The following is a 19,561-nucleotide window of genomic DNA, read 5'->3' as shown; positions in this document are numbered from 1 at the left end:
GCAATTTTCCAACCTTCCAATGCACTTTTTCTTCCTTTTTTTAGTTCTGCTTTCAATTGAAATGCTTTTATAGAAAGTAGTGATAATCTGACGCCTCGCTCTAACCTAAGTATCCCGAGGCAAATTATCTTCGGTTATGTGATGGGGGGGTGTTAGAAAATCATTATCCTTTATAGAATCATGTCCATTAGAATTGATGATTTCTAAATTGATTATTTAGTGGTAGTGTTTAGGAAGTGATTCCAAAAGTTGTGGGGGTGTTTGCCAAAATCAATTAAAAAGAAAATGATCAATTATATGTCTAATCATGATCGAGAAGTTTGATTTTTCTTGCAACCCCAATTAGCTAGTAGAGTGATTTGTTCATAGAGAACATTTTTTTTCCCCACACCCTTTAGGGATGGGACAACTCCTTACAGGTCGCATGCCCCAACCCCTCGGATTATCTCCTGATTTACAATATAGTAAATCAAGAGATCACCTAATTTCAAACACACAATCAGAAAGAGCAAATCTCTGTCGCTAGTTTTTACCGTTGGGGGATAGAGAACAATTATACTTAAAGAGTGAACGATAATTAAATCTAGGGCTGTCAATGAATTGACTTCGGATCGTATCTGGTCAACTGGTTCCAACTGATAAGTTTCAGATCGGATCTAGAAATAATGCAATATTTAATGGATCAGGTCTATACTGGATCGGTTATGATATGTTGGACCTCAATTCATTCAGATGGCAATTGGATCTGCTCTGACTTGGATCATATCCCATTTAATTAAATAAAATACTATAAATTACTCATCCATCTAAACGAAATGTATAGTATAATAATTTATATATTTGCTATCATATTATCAGACCCGGTCCATATAGGAACAACACTTTATTGATCCAAAACCGATCCGATAAGCTATCAAATTGGACCCTTGTTAGAACTTAAATCCTCGGTCCGGCCCTGAAGTGATTGGATCGAAGCCATATCAATTCGATCATAAATTCTCCCAAAGGCAATTGGGCTGGGCTTGGGCTTGATTTAAGAATATAAAACGATTCGGGCACACATCCGACCCGTCCCATTGACTATTTCGATATTTTAAGGGATCCGATGTTCAGAGCTGGCAAAACGGTTATATAAATTAATATAAAAGGTAATTTTGTCATTTTAAAGTACGTTGCGTTTGATGATAAAGGACGAGAAGAGTGAAGGGTCATATATAATATAAGCTATACGTCAAGGAGTTATATCTAAATTGGTCTAATATTAACATATAAGAAAAATATGGCTATAATATTACCATTCTAATGACTATAGACCACTCTAAAAATCATCTTCCTTACTTTTTTTAATTATTTTACACACCATTAGTAAAGTAATATTGAGATATCCTCCAAATTTTGATAAAATTAGAGATATCACTCTTTGTTTCCAAACTGATGGCGTAACCTTGACTTTGGTCTAGAATAGGAAGCTAACTTAAAATGACCAAAATGCACTCATCTTCAATCTTATGACACCCTTGACTTGGTTTTCTTTTTTTAAATCATGAGTACAAATGATTTTTTTCATTTTTTCAATGAAGGAGAAGAAAAATGAATCAAATCATAGAATAATCAATTTGATGATTTTATGGGCTTATTTGTCACCATATTAAACTAAACTTATCTTCCATCTAGGGGTGGCAATTCTAACATGACCTGTGAACACAATTTGAAAATAACACAAAGTTAACAGACTTAGGATGAGTCTAATTGTTTTCAGGTCGTAATCATGTTGAATCATCTAACTCGTATTTATTAAATGGGTCATGTTTGTGTTAGGGACATCAACTCGTCTAATCGTTTTTCACACATTTTATTATTGTGCTATTAATTTGTCATGTGACCTATGTGCAACTTAACTCATATATAACCTACTTAATGATTTTGCCATATTTTTATTTTCTAGTGATGGATTAATGTTAGGCTGATAGATAGACGTTATAATCATGTTTGGGTCGTAAACATGTTTATGTTTGTGTTTACATCGTAATCATGTTCTATTCACGTGTCATAGTGTCAAATTGAACATGACACAATTCTGCATGTTCACTAAACGAATTATACAAGTCATGCCATGTTACTTGTTTAATATATGGGTTAGGTTTCGATCTAAGGTTTTGACATGATTATTAAATGGGTCACAAATAACTTTACCACAACACGACTTAACCCATCCCATTGCCACCCCTACTTCCACCCATAATCTTCAATCTCTTAAAAAAAATCTTCTAAAAGATCTATCTACTTCAACCTCAAATAAGACACTATAAAAGGTGAAAAAATGAGTAAATTATATGATATATCTTACCTAAATATAAATTTTACTTATATTTATGATAGTATACATAGTAACAAACCAGTTTTGTATTAATTATATTTGAGAACATTATATTAAAAATATAGAATAAATTAAAATAAATATTTTATGTATTATTAGATATATGCATTTTTCATAATTTTTAAAATATTTTTATATTTCATTATTTTTTCTTATTTTCTACATCTTTTTCTAAAGTTTTCCCTTACAATTTAAAACCCATACTCTAACTTTGTGACGATGATAGTATATTGGATTTGATCCAATCCACGTGGTATCCGATTTTGCTATCCAATGATATCAATAGATTGGACTTGGATCCTAGAAAAAGATCCAATAAAAGCTCAAATTGGATCAACTTCGAGTATAATCTAATTTTTATCTGTTGATTTGACCCATACCCGATCCATTGATTGCACTACCTAAGTGTAAGTAGTTTTGGGGGTATAATTGTATTAAAAAATAAAAAAATAAAAAAATAAAAAAATAAAAAATAAAAAGATCCAAGACCCAAAACCATACCAAACCAAAACCAAAACCAAGATAAGAAAAAGGAAAGAGAGGGACCAAGAAAGAAAGAAAGAAAGCATGCATGGCTTGGGGAAGGGGGTGTGTTGTGTTGTGTGTAGTGTAGTAGGTGTTGGGTCAGTTGTATTATGGTGACACGCTCTTACGCTCTTCTGTCTGTCCTTTGAAAACCTCGTCTTCTCCTCCACGCCGCCTCCTTTACCTTACCTACATATATACACACTCACCCTCTCTGCATTTCTTTCAATTTACCAAAACACCCCTCTCTTTCTCTCTCTCTCTCTCTGCGGAATCAAAGCTTGGGTCCATAACCATGGCCTTCTCTTCTCTTTAATGCTACTTTTTTTTTTCTCTCTGGTACGGCTCCATTTACGTGGGATTTGTTCTTCTGTTTCTGATTCTATCTGTCTATATATAAATCTATGGATTTATTTTATTTTTTTGTAATGGGTTTTAATTATTTTTGCTATTATTTTGTGGGTTTCTTTAAAAAACATTTTTTTTCTATATTTGGGTCTGGTTTTTGATGATCAGGGTTTAAGGGGTTTTGGTGCATTTGATGGATTAATTGAATTTGAGTGGGGTTTTCTTGAAAAAAATCCGATTCGGTTTTTTCATCTTTTTGGACGTCAAATTCGAGGAGCCGAGTCATAGAATCAGTCTGATGACGATCATCGCGATTCTGAAATTTTCTTTTTTTAATTTTTATTTTTAGACTGTGCTGTGGACATTGATTGCATTTCTATTGTAGAATTTGATGATTTGATTGTATGCCCAGATGAGTCCTTCTGTTGATTGTGTTGGTTTTTTCGTTTTTTTTTTTGCGGATTGGTAGAATTTGGCGATGGGTTTTGGATTACTGGGCTTTCTTTAAACGGATTCAAGAAATGAGAATTATTTGGTTTTCAATTGCCATCAAAATAATGGATTTTATGATTCAGCTACATTTGACGATCGGTTTGGAAGCTTTGGATTAATGGGATTTGTTTACATCGTTCCTTCTTTATTTCTTTCTTTTTTGTTTTTTGCCTCTTTGACTGTGAGGTTTAGTTCTTGTAGAAGCATTAGTTTCTACCATTTGGGAGGAATTTGCTGAAATTTTGTATTATTGGATTCAGATTAAGTAAATAATAATTTAATTTTATACAAAGTGTTGTTTTCTTGCCGATGTAGAATCCAGTTGCATTTATGGGTCTTTCGCGGATCTGCATTGCTGAGTAGAGCTGGCTCTGTTCATCAGCACGAGAAAATTTCAAATTTCCTGCCCTTCAGGAGATGGAAGGAAGAGGGATTGAACAGGACTACTACGAATTCGAGATGCTTCTGGACGAGATACCCAACGTGACTTCTGGAACTCCACTTCCCGAGGAATCCATTCCCACCGATTCCTCTCCAGTTTTGACAGGGATTCCACTAGAAGAAGGGGGCACAAAATCATCCGTCTCCACAACTTTCACTAACTTCTACCATGCTTCCCAGGGTGGAAGCCCGAGCAGCAATGTGGCATTCTATGCTGGCGGGGCCTTTAAAAGATCCAACATTGCCCGTGATACCTCTCACGGCTCTTTCAATCCAAATATCCAAACCAACGGAAATTTAGACGGAGCGAAAACAACTGTGAAAAATGATCATCAATCACCCATCAAGAATGTTGTCAATAGGGAGGACTCGAACCTCCCTGATGACCAATCCCTGACTTCTGCATTCACACAATTGAACTTTAAGGATGGATTGGCGATTGGGGAAACAAGTCCCCGGCTCATTAATTACAAAACCTTACCAAATTGCACAATTTTAGATTCGGGGAGGACTGCCATTCCCTCTCCTCGATCACCCAACTCTCTAAATGGCATGACTTTCATAAACCCGACGTCAAATGGTCTAGAGAAGTTCAATGTGGAGTTGTCTGGTCAGGAACTAAAGAAGCAGAAACCTGGTTACTGCCAATCGCTAGAGAATTTATCTGTTGACTTGGGATTGAGAGAGCAACAACACAATGTCCCAGAATACTCCGGACTGATGCCTATAGCTCCACCTAGTATGCATGCTTTCCAGGTTCTTCCAAGTATTCCCGTCCCTGAAGTGGACTTATCAATCCCATCGTATCAACAGCAGTATTTCTTCGATGCACAATCTCGCGTTCCTTACATGGTGCCTCAGCAACTTCGTTTGTCTCACATCTCATGGCAACATATGGAGCAAGAACAGAATCACATGATGCATCAACATTATCTGTACTTGCAACAACTTCGAAGTCAGTTACCCGATACCCATCATCCAATTCAAGCTAATGGAAATGGGACAATTGGACCCATAACTAGGAATGCCAGGCAACCATATTTTGAAATGCCCATCCCCCAACATCTAGAGCACGTGAATAGAGACCCCTTTAGGAATAGTAATGCTTCAATTAGGAGGAGTTTTAATTCGTCTGAGCTCACATCGATACGAAGCAGCAGCTCATGTCGTTATTATTCTCAAGGTTTCTGTGGGAGGGGAGAGAGCTGCCCATTCACGCATGAACCAAGTAGTTTTGTCCGTTGCTGTACCAGTTCTGACAAAGATTTTGAAACATTTCAAGTTTTGAATGAAGTGGAGAAAAATAATAGTCCTGAAAAAATTCTAACAAGGTCTCATGGATTAAATTTGCTAAAAGCTATCAATCCTGGCCCTGTTCTAGCTGATGAATCACCTAACCATGTGATCACAAATGGAAAAGTGCTTTCAAATGGTCACTTTCATCACCACCCTTCCGTTATAAATTCTGGATCTTTCCAGTGTTCGAACCCTGATAATGCAGATTTTAGGATTAATAGTCCAAGGCCACTGGTGCAGAAATATACCTCGGTGGATGATGTCGTGGGGAAAATCTATTTCATGGCAAGGGATCAGCATGGTTGCCGCTTCTTGCAAAGGAAATTTACAGAAGGAAGTGCAGAAGATATCGAAAAGATCTTTGTAGAAATCATCAGTCATATTGTTGAGCTCATGATGGATCCTTTTGGTAATTACCTTGTCCAGAAGTTGCTTGAAGTGTGCAATGAGGCTCAAAAGATACAAATACTTCGCATTATCACTAGAAAACCCATGGACTTTGTTAGAATCTCCCGTGACATGCATGGGTCAGTGTTCTTGCAGTTTAAAATACTTGTTTGTGACTTTTCGTGAAATTTTTTTTTTTTTCTAAGTTCATGTTCCATACTTCGTTCTACAAACACAGGACTCGGGCTGTACAAAAGGTTATAGAAACCCTTAAAACCCCAGAGCAATTTTCCATGGTTGTTTTATCATTGAAGCCTAATATAGTGACTTTAATGAAAGACGTGAATGGCAATCATGTGGTCCAACGCTGCTTGCAATACCTAAAGCTTGAATATAGTGAGGTGAGTAATATATTTATTTTTTGTGCTCTACCCTTCCACTGATAGGTTCATATTCATGCACATGTATTTCTATATATATATAGATATATAGATGCAATATATGTATACATCTACTTGCTTTTTTTAATGGTCCAATTCAAATATGTATGTGTAGAACATCACTAAGGTGAGAGGAAGTTTAATTTCATGCTAAAGGAATTAAGTATTGCCAAAAGTTTGTGTACTTTAAATCTGATGCATGTTGTTCCTATGAGGTGAATTTTTCTCAGTTATCATATCTTTTCATGTACATTTCTAGCCTATTATATGTATCTCCTTCATTGTTGCTTCTCTTGTGAGTATGTTTCTACTTTGTAGAAGATATCCAGGCCTTAGTCTAATTTTGATTTACTATACAGCTATACTTTGTGGTCTTCACCTCTTCCTTGAAGCCAAAAAGGCTGCATTGAAGAAATCACCCTTGATATCTACTGGGTCCTCAAGTCAAGAGTAGGAAATCTTTTCTCTCTAGCAACATTGGTCCTTTCCAGTTGAATCTTTCTTTCCTGTTGGGCTAAAGAAAGTAATCCCTAATACAAATGGTATGAAATGGGGTCTTGATGAGCAAAACTGTAAATATTGTCAGAAAAAAATAGTTCATCTCCCAACCAATATATACTAATGTAGGATCATATGTGAAAATCATGTCATCTTTGTCATAAATATTCTTTATTTCTGTTGTCAAGATACAGCATTGTTGTAGAAAAACTTGAGATTTGCTCACCTAACTTTGTTCTCATCTTAACCTTAAAGAGATCCACCCATAAAAAACAGATGAAGTCCAATTCCTCATAGTAATTATGCTGATGGTTCCAATCCATATTAGAAACCATTGGTTCTTTATGATTTTCATTGATATGTAATATTGTAGTTAATACGGTTCGATACATCTCATTAGATTTTTTGGACAGGAGAGCCATTTTGATTCCCATTGATATCAAGATGATGTATCAGTCAACATTTTAAACGATTACTGTGGTTTTGAATTTTAGAACGGCATTCCAGGGAAACCCCTTACTCTAACTAGGTGCCTTGATATTAGGTGAAAAAACTGACTTGCCCTATGAAAATGATCAAAATCATAATATCATGGTGGTTTTGGTTACAATTCTACCTGGGGAAAGAGGTAACTTGATGCATTTAGAATACTATTGAAGTGTCCTGATTCTTATTTTTTGATAACTAAGATTTATTAAGAAAAGGTAAGGAGAGCAAAAGAACCCTCAAGTCATAAAGTTATCAATATATATAATTTTAAGTATATCTTTTTTCTGGATCTATCATTTTTTTTATCCTTCACGTTATGTTGTCTACAAGTGGATGTGTTTCATTTTTCGTATTGTGTGACTAACGCATCTCTACCAAATAAGAGGAAAAAAAAAAATTAGACGGTTGTAAGACCGGCTATGCTTAATAGAACTAAATGTTAGCTAATCAAGAAACATGTTTGTCGATTGAGCATCACAGAGATGAGAATGCTACGATGGATGAGTGGAAATACTAAGAAAGATAAAAGGGGAAATGGAAAAATTCATGAAAATGTATACTGGTGAAAAACATATCAGAAGTCAACTGAGAGTGTATATATCACACTTGTTTCACCAAATTTCTTAGAAAATTGTGTGCACTAGTACACGTAGAATACATCAAAATATGATTATATACACCTGACCGATCACAATTAGTTTGTACCAGTGAATGAATATTATGTGAAATTTAGAAGCCCTTAATATAACAGTTTATAATTTTTGCTATTTTTTATAATTTGTCACTTCTTTTAATATATTTTGTCCAAAACAGAATATTTTGATCAAAATTTACTATGTATTGATATGTTTCCATCAAAATCTTGCATTTTTTAAAAGATGTATCCAAAGAGTAGAAACAAGTAAATTTTGAAGGATACAAACAATTCTAGAAAGAATCAAGGGGAGTTGTAAGTGAGGCTAAACATAAAGCTTGATGACTAGAGAGAGGGTGAGAAAGATTTTTATAAGCCGATACAACTAAAAAGGTAAACTAAAGATTTGAAATATGTTGAATGCATTAAGAGTGACAAACATAAGGATCTTGGTATATGTTGAAAATATTAAAGAAAGGTGACAGTATTTTTGGAAATTATTAAATGAAGAGAATACGCTTGGCTTATGGTTACTAGGAAATGTATTGGAAACCAAATGGCACACCTACCTTCGTAGAATTAAGTTAATGCAAGGTTTTAAAAACAACAACAACTTTAACAAAAATTAAGGAGAGCTCTAGTCATATGGTATTTCAGTAGAGGTATTTAAATTCATAGCAAATACATCAAAAGTCGCACCAAGTATTTGGGAATTGAACTTATGAACCACAGAATGATACCATCAGATTAAGTGATAAGACAAATGTTAAGAAAGGAATAACTTCATTAGATAATCACAAAAAAAAAAATCTTGGACTTAAAAAAATGGGTTTATGCCAAGGAGGTTAATAGTTGAGGAGGCAGCCTTCTTACTTGGACATATTATACAGTAGTTTAATTAAATAAGATAAATTGCCATGTAGTTTTTCGTTGACTTAAAGAAAGTATAAGATAAAGTTCCTAGAAAGTTAACTTGGTAGATATTGATTATTGAGAAAGAAATGAGCCTCTAGTAGATATTGGCATGATTAATGACACGTATGAGGGTATATTGACTAGAGTGAGGGTAGATTTATACAAGACAAATATTTCCTAGTTATAGTTGGTTTTTACACCAACAATCAGTCCTAGGCATTTATATTTTGGCTCTATTTGTAGATGAAGTAATTGCTCATAATTTCTGATAGGGTTAGAACTTAGTAGTTTAAGTGAAATGAACCAAAAAAATAATAATAATAACAGTGAAATAATCTGTCAAAGTGTTATAACTTGTAATATATTAGTGATATGGTTAAAGGTTCAAAATCAGCTTATTTTTTGGAGGATTATTTCATTACAATGGAGATCATCCTCAACCCCAAATCTTTGGGATAAGGCTTACACATGAAGATGATGGTGGTGGTGGTGGACCCAATTGGACTTCAGAGACCTAATTTGTATCAGATTGTCGATTTTCCAAATCATGATCCCTTCACGGTCTTATTAACTTACATGTGGGGCATCTGATATAGCTGCTATTATTGTGAATGTTACCAAATCTTTGAACTTTTTGTAGTGAGCAAGGTTGATGTTCAGTAATATACCAACTGTGGTTTGTTTTGCAGTTCCTTTTTGAAGCTGCTATTGCTCACTGCTTCGAGCTGGCAACAGACCGCCATGGTTGCTGTGTGCTTCAAAAGTGCCTTGGCCATTCCGATGGTGAGCAAAGGCGTCGCTTGGTCTGCGAGATCACACCTAATGCTCTTGTTCTCTCCCAAGACCAATATGGGTACTCTGTGTCTTGCCTTTCTTTCATGGATGTAGTCTGTTATTCTTTACCTATGTAACAAAGATGTGGCAGGATGTATCAACAAGGATATATGTTGACACATCCTAACACGCGTGGGAGTGTCAATGTTTAGCCTTAATAATTATTTTAGTAAATGACTTATTTGAAGGCCGTGTATTTCATCCTCCATTTTTTTTGTGTGGAGGGTAATCAAGGGATTAGGCAGGACCCCAACAAGCAAAAATAGAATCATCAGAAATTAAACCCTAAGGAAAGGGATGCCAATGGGCATCCCTTTCCACCAACAGAGTCAATTCCCTAGACAGAGGGGGAGACCAAACTAATACATCATTAGTTACACACAAAGAGGCAAGATAATCAGCCATCCTATTGGCTTCTGTATAGACATGCTCAAATAAACACCACCCAATCTCTTGTGATAAGCCTCCAATAGAAATCATCAAATTTACTTAGGTACATTTCTCCCTTCATTTCATTTTAAAAACCTTATATTTTATACTTATGATGGACATGTCTGTGTTTCAGGCTTCTTGAGGGCACCATAATAGACAGCTCATATCTGTGTCAGATATTGACACACATCTTTATCATTGTTACATAGTTCACATTTTAGCATGTGCGGTTAAATTTCTTTTTCTTTTTTACATACAATTAACTTTTACTTCTGAAATTTGATTCTATTATGCAGGAATTATGTTGTGCAATATGTTTTTGAACTTCAAGTCCCATGGGCGACAGTTGATATGCTCGACCAACTAGATGGTAACTATGGATACCTCTCCATGCAGAAGTATAGCAGTAACGTGGTCGAGAAATGCCTGAAATATGCAGGAGAAGAGCGCTGCCCTCAGATTATTCAAGAATTGATAAACGATTCGCAGTTAGATCAGATCTTGCAGGATCCTTATGGAAATTATGTTGTTCAAGCAGCACTGACTCATTCTAAGGTAGAACTTCCCCCAAAACCTATCGTTTGTATATCATATTTGAAGGGTCTTTCTGGCTGTAATCTTGTCAGGTTGCTTGTTTTCTTCTTGTACAGGGGGCTTCTCATGTGGCATTGGTGGAGGCTATAAGGCCTCATGTGTCGGCACTCCGGACCAGCCCATATGGGATGAAAGTCCTCTCGAGCAACAGCCTGAAGAAGTAACTTTTTGCTATTTTTGGTGAAATTCCTTGAGTCAATAACCACTTTTTTTTTTTGCTAACTACAATTTGGGTTCTCAGCAGTTTTGTGGGGCAGTGCTGCTAAAGTTATCTCTATAAGACTTCTAGGTTTCATCCGTTCCAAAGCATCGTGTAAATGTGTTTATAATAAATAGAGAGGCATTGGGTTCATCTTTTCGAGACTTGGTTTTTCAAGTTACGAATGTGTGGAACTCAGATGAAAATGCCTTGTACAGACACACTATACAGATTTCTTTCCTTTTTCTTTTGAAGGATCACTTTAAATGGATGTTTTGCACGAGTTTGAATCCACAAGTTGGTAGACTGGAGTCGTTGATTATTATTATTATTAGGAATAAGAAGGAAATTTATGGTTTAGAGTTATTTTATAGAGCATCATCAATGAGGCTCTTGGGTTGAATGAGTATTGCAGGATGGGATGGTTTTTAAGTTGTCCGGCTTGAAAGACGATTGATGCTGCTTGTGCCTTGTAATCCATATATATGTCCCATGTTTATGGTTAAACAATATGGTTCTTCTCCAACTTATGATTCCTTTTTATCTTTTAAGTTCTCATTGGCTAATATTATGTGATTCCTCTCCTATAAAATTTTCAAAAAAATCCGACATGCGCAGGATTGGATCAGGTTCAGATCCAATCTCATATCCGGATCAAGGATTTAGGTTCTATTAAGGACCCAATCTAGTAAGGATCTCATCTGATAATTTATTCGATCCGCTTCGTACCTTGTTGTGATAATATATTTCAAGAGCTTCTATTGGCACATCAACTTTTATTAAGGACACCCCAAGATATTTGCTAATTCTTTGGTGATTTACATATGAATTGGGGTGACATAAGCCAAAGTTGGTGTGGCAATAGAATTTCTCTATATTTATTATGCCTATATAAGTGAATTTGATGGACCTGATCCCATCATCATTGGATCACTTTTGCATCCAAATAGTGATGTAGGATTGTAACCCAATTCGATCTGAATCGGCACCACAAGCCCATTACTTCACCTAAATGGTGCACAGACCCATTGAACATTTGGATCCAGGTCGATGACAAGCCCATGGACCAATTAAATCCCAACCTCAACCCGCCCATCAACTGATTTTTATTTTTAATTTTATTTTGGGCTCTCAACTCGGATCGAATATAGGAATATCTGAATTCTAATCCAAAAAATATTCTGATATCCGAATCCAAAATCCCCCAGATACTCTAAATCAATATTCAAATTTAATTATCTTATCAGATATTATGAGAGTGGATGGTAGTTAGACTCTTGGAATCATAAGTGTGAAAAAAAAAAAATGGCATTCAAAGGAGTCATGGTGTTGGGAAGCAATCCAACTCCCAGGAGTATGTTACACGTGGCTGAGAATCATTGGGTTGAACTCAACAGCAAAGTAGAACCACTAGTGATCTCCATGCCATCCAGACCTCTCTTTCTCCAATCTCTCCCTCCAAGACCAAATGTATACCCTTCATTTCACTTTCTTCACTCAAAACCACCCTCATACCTGATCACCAAAACAAGGAAAAATAACAGAGAGAGAGAGAGAGAACCAACCATGTCTATAGCTCCAAGCAGCTACCCATTTCTCTGTTCTTCCCCTCCATTGCCAAGAACAACACCCATCAAACAAAACCCATCTCTTTCTTTTCCTCTCAAGCATCCTTTCCCCAAGAATCACTCATTCTTCGATTCTTCAATCAGTATCTGCAATACCCAGTTATCGAAATCCTCAATTTTAGTCGTAAAAGCTTCGACTGCTGAATCCAAGCCATCGAATTCAGAGGAAGAAGGAGAAGAAGAGTATGAGGTAGAATTGGACCAACCATATGGGATTAAGTTTGCAAAAGGCAGGGATGGTGGTACATACATTGATGCAATTGCGCCTGGAGGATCAGCAGATAAGTCTGGATTGTTTACTGTTGGGGATAAAGTACTTGCCACCAGGTTTTTATTTTTCATTTTTTCATTTTTTTTCTTTTGCTCACTCTTTCAGAATACTTGTTGATTTGGATTTGAGGGTATTATAGTTATCTTTCATCTTAAATTCCAAAGTCGAAAATGTATCAAATTCGGTTGACTTTTGGTTCTTGTTTGATGTTGGGGACATTATTGGATAAAAGAAGCAATGGGTGTGTGGTGGATTGGTTTAAAAGAATCAACCAATTCTTAAAATTGAGATAGAACTGCTTCTTTATGTTTGGAGTTTCAAAAATGTATGCAGTGCAGTGTTTGGGACAGAAATATGGCCTGCGGCCGAATATGGGAGGACTATGTACACCATCCGACAGAGAATCGGACCATTACTCATGAAAATGCAGAAGAGATATGGTTAGTTCAACCCACCCAATCTACAGCGTTAATTATTAATTATGTGTAAATTCAAAATGAAACTCAAACTCTTCTACACTTTTTGTCTTACCAACATCATTCCCCCAACCCCATCACAAAGGAGGAAAAAAGGAAAATTGCTTCTTTGGTATTCAAGAGAACTTCAAAGTTCATTTCCACCACAATTCATTTTCTTCGATAAATTTGTAGTTTTAGTGTTCACCCCTTAAGAATGTGTTTATGTGGCCTCAGGGAAGTTGGATAATACAGGCGAGCTTACGGAGAAAGAGATTATCAGAGCTGAGAGGAACTCTGGTGTTGTTAGTAACAAAGTGAGAGAAATTCAAGTGAGTATCACCCCCCTTGATCTTTCTTCATCTGAGGGCGCTTTTTGAGTAACACACTCCCAGTTTAGCATGTCTGAAGCTTGAAGTTTTTGTTCTCAGATGCAAAATTACTTGAGAAAAATGGAACAAAAGGAACTTAGAGCAGCTGAGCTTCGTCAGGGACTAAAGCTTTACCAGTAAGTCTTAACCATTTGAGATGCTCTTCTCTTCATGTTATTTCTAGTTTTTGAATCTGCAAATATGTACTCACTTTGGTGGGGTTGCAATCTATTGCACTCTTCCCTTTGAAGAGGGAGACTGATTGAGATGACATCTATACAACATTCGTCTTGGGCTTCTAATCTGGCTTTCCTCTGTTGATTAATACAAGGGATGGGAAATATGAAGAAGCATTATTGAAGTTTGAATCAGTTTTGGGGTCAAAACCAGATCCAAATGAGTCTGCGGTCGCAAGTTACAATGTAGCATGTTGTTATTCCAAGATTAATCAGGTACTGTTTCTGTATCCATGGATAGAACTGTCTTTATTAACACCATCGTAATAATTAACGATTATACTTAGCTATTTATTTCTGCTATGTTTCTCCATATCTAGTCATACATTTCCTTCTTTGCAGGTACAAGCTGGAATCTCTGCACTTGAAGATGCCCTGAAAGCAGGATTTGAAGATTTCAAGGTGAGCAATACAATTAAATCATGTTAGTTTTTTCTTATCCAGCATTGATGAGTAAAGACTATCTAAATATGTTGTCGTTGTTACAGAGAATGCGGACAGATCCCGACCTAGCCAATTTGAGGTCATCTGAACAATTTGAGTCACTACTCAAAAGGTTTGATGAATCCTTTATCAATGAGAGCGCCATCAATGCAATTAAATCAATTTTTGGTTTCAACAAGAAATAGCATCGTGAGTCTTATTTCAACTCGCGAGGCCCAACTTGGCAGTTTACCAGTTGATCTTGCCATACCATTTCCAAAGCTTATGCAGGGAATGATCAAGTCAGCACCTGCTTTGAAAATCACTGCTCTTCGTGGGTTTTGTCAATTAACTTATATTTAGGGGGAGGTTGAAGAGGCTTATAAATTTCTACAATGAGTGGTTATTTACTTTGATTATTTCTCCATTTAGTCATCTTTATACAATTATTCTTGGGTAGGGAGACGGAAGAAAGCTTGAAAAGGGACTCATTTCAAAGTCCTTTGTTGTTAGATTGGATGCTTTCTTGTTCTCCAAATACATATTATCTTTCAAATTGTGATGTAAAATTCATCATCTTGTCCACTTCTATGGAAGGACATACTCATTTAGTTCACACAGTTCAACGCTTTCGTGGTTGATTCTGGCAATTTGTTCAGAGAAAATAGGAGTTGGTCGATCCAATTGGAGTAATAAAGAACACCTGTTTGTATAATCCAAAAATGACATACAACCCATACAAAGTAAAGGTTTTCCCGTCGAATTAAGCTTTTAATTAAAATGACACACTCAGCAGCTACATTTAAACAGTGACTTCCCTCAGGACTTTGGCAGCATCTTCTGGGAAAACGGGATTTATATAACATCCGCTTCCAATTTCAAACCCTGCTACAGTAGTTAGTTGAGGTAGAATCTGTAGAAACCAGTGAGAGTACGGTAATTGTAACGCAGCAACCTCTACTGGAGAAGTGTGAATCATGAAATTAAATGGTGGGTCATTCAACTGCCGAGACAACTTTTGCAACATGAGCTTCAATAGTCCACCAAGATCAACTGCCTGTTAATAAACATCCATCAAGGCATTATATCAAAGATACATAAACAAAACAAGAAAGGATAAATTTACAAATTCATTGCAACATGAATGATTTATAGGCAAAACTAGTGGTAAACTGAATTTATTGGCACCTAGAAATAACTAGTTCCTTTTTGTTGTTGGTTCTATCTTTGCCGAATTGGCAAGTTTCCTGCTAAGGTATGTCATGGAATACATTTGAATTAGCAATCCGCCGTAGGAACGACATCCATTTTAAAGTGTTTAGGTAACACAGAATTGGAACTGTCATCATATCCATTCTAAAGGGTTTATGTAACATAGACATCTGAACCTCCAGTCATTCATCCAATATCTTCTCAAATATGGTTTTAGAAATTACAGAATGAAACATGAAACCCAATATAACATTTACCATTGCTATTAGTTCTAGAAGCAAGTATAATCTTCATATGGTCATTAGTTCAAAAATGCTTGAAATAGATCAAAGGGGTTTGATATTTACCTTCTCACTGTCTATTTCATGGAAATGGGAAACATGATCCCGAGGAACGATCCAGATTTCAAAAGGAAATGATGCTGCAAAGGGAGCAACTGAAATGAAATGGGTCGATTCATTTATCAAAAGTTCTTCAGATCGGATGTGACAGAGAGCACATTTCCCTGTCTGATCAAAACACCCCTTCATGCTGTCAAGCCGATTAGAAACAGTTGGAGGAACAACAGGTAGACCTATCATCTGACTGTGGGAATGACTCATGGACGCTCCTGCCGATGCACCGTGGTTCTTAAACACCTACAAAAAGTCATACCAAGTAAGCTTAATGCTCGAAATTTTTATTCCAAAGAGAGATCATACAATGAGAGGCCGAAGTTTATTGATATTTATGTGTAAATTGTAATAATCTCATGTCAAAATGGAATGGAGTCATCAACAATAAAACCCAATCCAAAAAAGTATAAAGCTCAAAACTTTTATTCCAAAGAGAAATCATATAATGAGTGGCCAAAGTTTATTGATATTTATGTGTAAATTATAATAATTTCATGTCAAAATGGAATTGAGTCTCATCGCGATAAAAACCCAAACTTGGAAATTCAAATTCAATAAACCCCAAATAACCAATCTTCCTAAAAATCATACATATAATCCACACCTACGAAAAATAAGAGATCGATGTTTAAATTACGATAATTTCATGTTAGAATGGAATAGGCAATAAAACCCAAACTCGGAAATTTAAATCCAATAACCAATGTCTTCCGAATCAGAAATCAGGAGAAACAAAAGCCCCAAATTACAGTAAAAAACAGAACAATAATCTTAATTGAATAAAAACACAAACAACAAATTAAAGAAATAAACCTAATTCACCTGAATGTATTTGATGGATTCATGGCGACCGAGTTGCAGGATTCTTTCCTTGTAAGCGAGAAGAACATCACCAACTCCCGATGCAGAGAGATCCGACAAGTGAACCGAGTGAACCGGACTCTCGATCACGACGTCGTGAAATCCGAACCCAGCCAAGGATGAGGTCAGAAAATTAGAATTAAGGTCAGGGTTTTGTAGCAATTTTTTATCTCTGCTGAGAGCTGGATAAAGGTTTTCGATGACTCTGATCTTCCAATTTGAAGTATTTTGAGGGATTCGGAAAATCTCAGGAGCACATTCGTGTTCATGGCCGATGCAGAAAGGGCACTCAGATGATGAGTTGTTGCTAGGATTTGCAGGAGATTTTGATTTGAAATCCGACGGTCTTCGAGCTCTAGCTGGAGAGATGATGACCCACTTGTTGAACACTGTATCCTTCCTCATTTCAGGGGTTCGACTTGATGCCATCTCGCGCTCTCTCTTCGTTTCTTTGGTCCATCTGTTTGTTAAAAGGAAACGGTTATTATAGAGCGCGTGAAATGCACGTAGAGGCTATTTTAGTCATTTTAATTTCTTCTACGTGTCATGCTTATTGTGGGGAAGTTTAAGTAAAGAGATTCTAGTGGCACACCAATTTCTACTTATAAGTGCTTATATTTGAGCAGTGTGTTACAAGTAATAAGAGTGTGTTAATAGAAGCTCTCTCCAAGAATTATGTAAGACATGGTTTTGAAAGACGGTTTTTCTCGTCTTGGTCACCGAATGATTCGTCCGAGTCAACTCGTCTACGAAGAGTCAAATACTTTTAAACCGATTTAAAGAAATTGTATAAATATTATATTGTATTTAAATAACAAAAAAATTATTTTATAAATTAGATTAATAGATGTTCAATAAAAAATTATTATTATTTTATATGGAACCATATACATAATACCAAAATTTTAAAATGTGGCTGAGATTTTCAAATGTGAAAATTCCTTAATGCACCGTGAGCTTTTTGAAATGCACTTAATCTTGTCTTTTCGCAGTAACTTAACGACAAAATTATTAAAATCTTTCTCAATGCCCTTCACCCCGGTACAACGAGTCAAACTCTAACATTTGGATTGACTATTCAAATCATTGAGATTAACCATTTAAATCGTTGATCTCAACTATTGATCGATATGGTTCATCCAAGTTTAAGATTAAAAGCCGCGTGGAAAGAGCCAGAAACATTAATGTTTGACTACTCCTTAGTGACTTCTAGGCTTTAGCAGTTTGAATAATTTTTACAACTGAGTTTGCCAATGGTTTTAAGCACTTCTAGACAATCGAGTTGATTTGTGGGTTATTGGCATCAACTGATATAAATGACTTGTTTTGGAGATGTGGGTGGGTATCAAACTTTCGAATGTATGTTCGCAAGTTCTCTTATTATGCATAATTTCTAATAAAATAAAGCTCTATTAATTAATAGTTTCTCAGGCATTTGTTTTTACAAAACAAAAACAACATTTGAATCATGATGCTTGAATCAAAATGTTTCAACACTGTTATTCAATGAAACCAAGGATAGTGTTGGCTGTATTAGTTATAATCGTATGTTGTAGTAGCAACACTAAGACGGATAACTACAATTGGTGTTTCACAACATTAATATTAACTATTCATGGGTCTTGTTACCCTAAGGGCACACTTAAAGTGCAATAAATAAATTGGATTTTATACCGAAAATGTCCTTTAAAAAAAATAAAAAAAAATAAAAATTTTAACCAAAACACCCTCAGATTCCAATTTCCAAAGTGTACTTATTGCTCAAGGGCACACGTTAACAAAATCCATTATTCATAAATGAAATTTATTGAGATCAACATTTGGAACGCTCACCAAAACTAAAGATGTTATATGCGAGGGTGCCAACTTGCTAACTGGATTTAAGCCTTAAAACCTTGAATTTTTTTATTTTTTTTATTTTTTTTTTGAGAGGCGAAGCAAGGATTGAAGGTGTATTTAACGAATTTCACATGCCCTCCACTCTGTGACACGTCGAGCCTAACAGAGGGTAGTTTATTAAATTAGAGATAGCATTCGACCTACCCGGTCTGCATGTGGTAAACTAACAAAATACTTTTTAACTTCAATTCTGAAAACTCAGTGACTGTTATCTTGATTCAGAATTCGGACACTTGCTAAAGATTATAACTGGTTTTGTGTTGAGAACAAATTATTGTGGATTTTTAAGGGGTTGTTCATAAAGGATTTCCTAATTGAGCTCAAATAACTCACTTTACATTACTAACTATAAGTGAACAACTATGCGGCCATTACTTCGCAATGACACAACCTAAATTCGATAATCCCTTACAAACAAACCATGAATAGGTAAGGGTCTTCTATGTAAAATTTGTAATCTTCGTTCTCTTACCAGAACCCCAGCAAGGTTTGAAATGATTTGAATGGATTTACCAGGCTACGGGGTTATCAAAAGAGAAGGTTATTACGAAGATCGTGGTTATCTTCATATATCTACAGGTTGAAGAAATGAATTTGGGGCTGCGGATCAAGGGTTTTCAGCAAGAGGTTGAAGATAGGTATGTATTTTGGTCCTTCTAAAAATTGTTATTATCTCATAGAATAACCATAGCCAAGGGGCATTGTCATCAGTCTAAAAAGGGAGGCATCTCAAATATAAATGACATATGGATGAGTTCTCTCCTAATTACCCACAAATTATTTAGGTAGGCACTCCCTAAAGGATATTAATCTTTATGGGTTCTGATGTAAAATATAGAAATACAATTCTTAGAATACTAAAAGCAATCCCAATTCTTAACCAGAAAAAAAAAAAATTTATATCAAGCA

At 35.7% G+C, this 19,561-nt stretch overlaps 3 protein-coding genes across 5 annotated transcripts; 2 read left to right on the top strand and 1 right to left on the bottom strand.

Moving 5' to 3' along the window:
* Positions 1–2,939: 2,939 nt before the first annotated feature.
* On the top strand, positions 2,940–11,260 carry LOC147385328 (uncharacterized). Of its 3 annotated transcripts, none has more exons than XM_086422005.1 (7): positions 2,940–3,241; positions 4,058–6,006; positions 6,105–6,267; positions 9,532–9,695; positions 10,405–10,663; positions 10,759–10,862; positions 10,947–11,260. In XM_086422005.1, the coding sequence occupies exons 2-7, from the start codon at positions 4,160–4,162 to the stop codon at positions 10,966–10,968; spliced, it is 2,559 nt and encodes an 852-aa protein (XP_086278131.1). In that variant the 5' UTR covers positions 2,940–3,241; positions 4,058–4,159; the 3' UTR covers positions 10,969–11,260. The 3 variants fall into 3 exon arrangements, with proteins under 3 accessions (XP_086278131.1, XP_086278129.1, XP_086278130.1); XM_086422003.1 differs by having other exon boundaries at positions 10,944–11,260; XM_086422004.1 differs by having other exon boundaries at positions 4,036–6,006; positions 10,944–11,260.
* A 1,004-nt stretch (positions 11,261–12,264) lies between these two features.
* Positions 12,265–14,901, top strand: ZKT (protein containing PDZ domain, a K-box domain, and a TPR region). The gene is made up of 7 exons (XM_086422007.1): positions 12,265–12,856; positions 13,134–13,240; positions 13,493–13,587; positions 13,687–13,763; positions 13,958–14,078; positions 14,205–14,264; positions 14,351–14,901. Exons 1-7 carry the CDS (start codon positions 12,324–12,326, stop codon positions 14,489–14,491), a joined length of 1,134 nt encoding a protein of 377 aa, XP_086278133.1. The 5' UTR covers positions 12,265–12,323; the 3' UTR covers positions 14,492–14,901.
* Positions 14,902–14,958: 57 nt separating this feature from the next.
* LOC147385326 (putative galactose-1-phosphate uridyltransferase) lies at positions 14,959–17,221 on the bottom strand. Its single transcript, XM_086422008.1, has 3 exons — positions 16,715–17,221; positions 15,845–16,135; positions 14,959–15,342 (listed from the first exon to the last, which is right to left on the bottom strand). The coding sequence occupies exons 1-3, from the start codon at positions 17,180–17,182 to the stop codon at positions 15,088–15,090; spliced, it is 1,014 nt and encodes a 337-aa protein (XP_086278134.1). The 5' UTR covers positions 17,183–17,221; the 3' UTR covers positions 14,959–15,087.
* Between the last annotated feature and the right edge of the window lie 2,340 nt (positions 17,222–19,561).

Source organism: Akebia trifoliata, chromosome 14 (genome assembly GCF_017979445.1).
Source record: "Akebia trifoliata isolate Shusen 1 chromosome 14, ASM1797944v1, whole genome shotgun sequence".
Classification (NCBI taxonomy): domain Eukaryota; kingdom Viridiplantae; phylum Streptophyta; class Magnoliopsida; order Ranunculales; family Lardizabalaceae; genus Akebia; species Akebia trifoliata.
This window is presented reverse-complemented; position numbering and strand designations above follow the sequence as displayed.

Coding starts and splice junctions, on each gene's coding strand:
- LOC147385328 (XM_086422003.1), top strand. CDS start 4,160: ATGGAAGGAAGAGGGATTGAACAGGACTACTACGAATTCGAGATGCTT. Junction 6,007..6,104: donor ATCTCCCGTGACATGCATGG/GTCAGTGTTCTT, acceptor CTACAAACACAG/GACTCGGGCTGTACAAAAGG. Junction 9,696..10,404: donor CTCTCCCAAGACCAATATGG/GTACTCTGTGTC, acceptor TCTATTATGCAG/GAATTATGTTGTGCAATATG.
- ZKT (XM_086422007.1), top strand. CDS start 12,324: ATGCCATCCAGACCTCTCTTTCTCCAATCTCTCCCTCCAAGACCAAAT. Junction 13,588..13,686: donor ACAAAGTGAGAGAAATTCAA/GTGAGTATCACC, acceptor TTTTGTTCTCAG/ATGCAAAATTACTTGAGAAA. Junction 14,265..14,350: donor CAGGATTTGAAGATTTCAAG/GTGAGCAATACA, acceptor TCGTTGTTACAG/AGAATGCGGACAGATCCCGA.
- LOC147385326 (XM_086422008.1), bottom strand. CDS start 17,182: ATGGCATCAAGTCGAACCCCTGAAATGAGGAAGGATACAGTGTTCAAC. Junction 16,136..16,714: donor AATCCATCAAATACATTCAG/GTGAATTAGGTT, acceptor GACTTTTTGTAG/GTGTTTAAGAACCACGGTGC. Junction 15,343..15,844: donor ATGAAATAGACAGTGAGAAG/GTAAATATCAAA, acceptor GTTTATTAACAG/GCAGTTGATCTTGGTGGACT.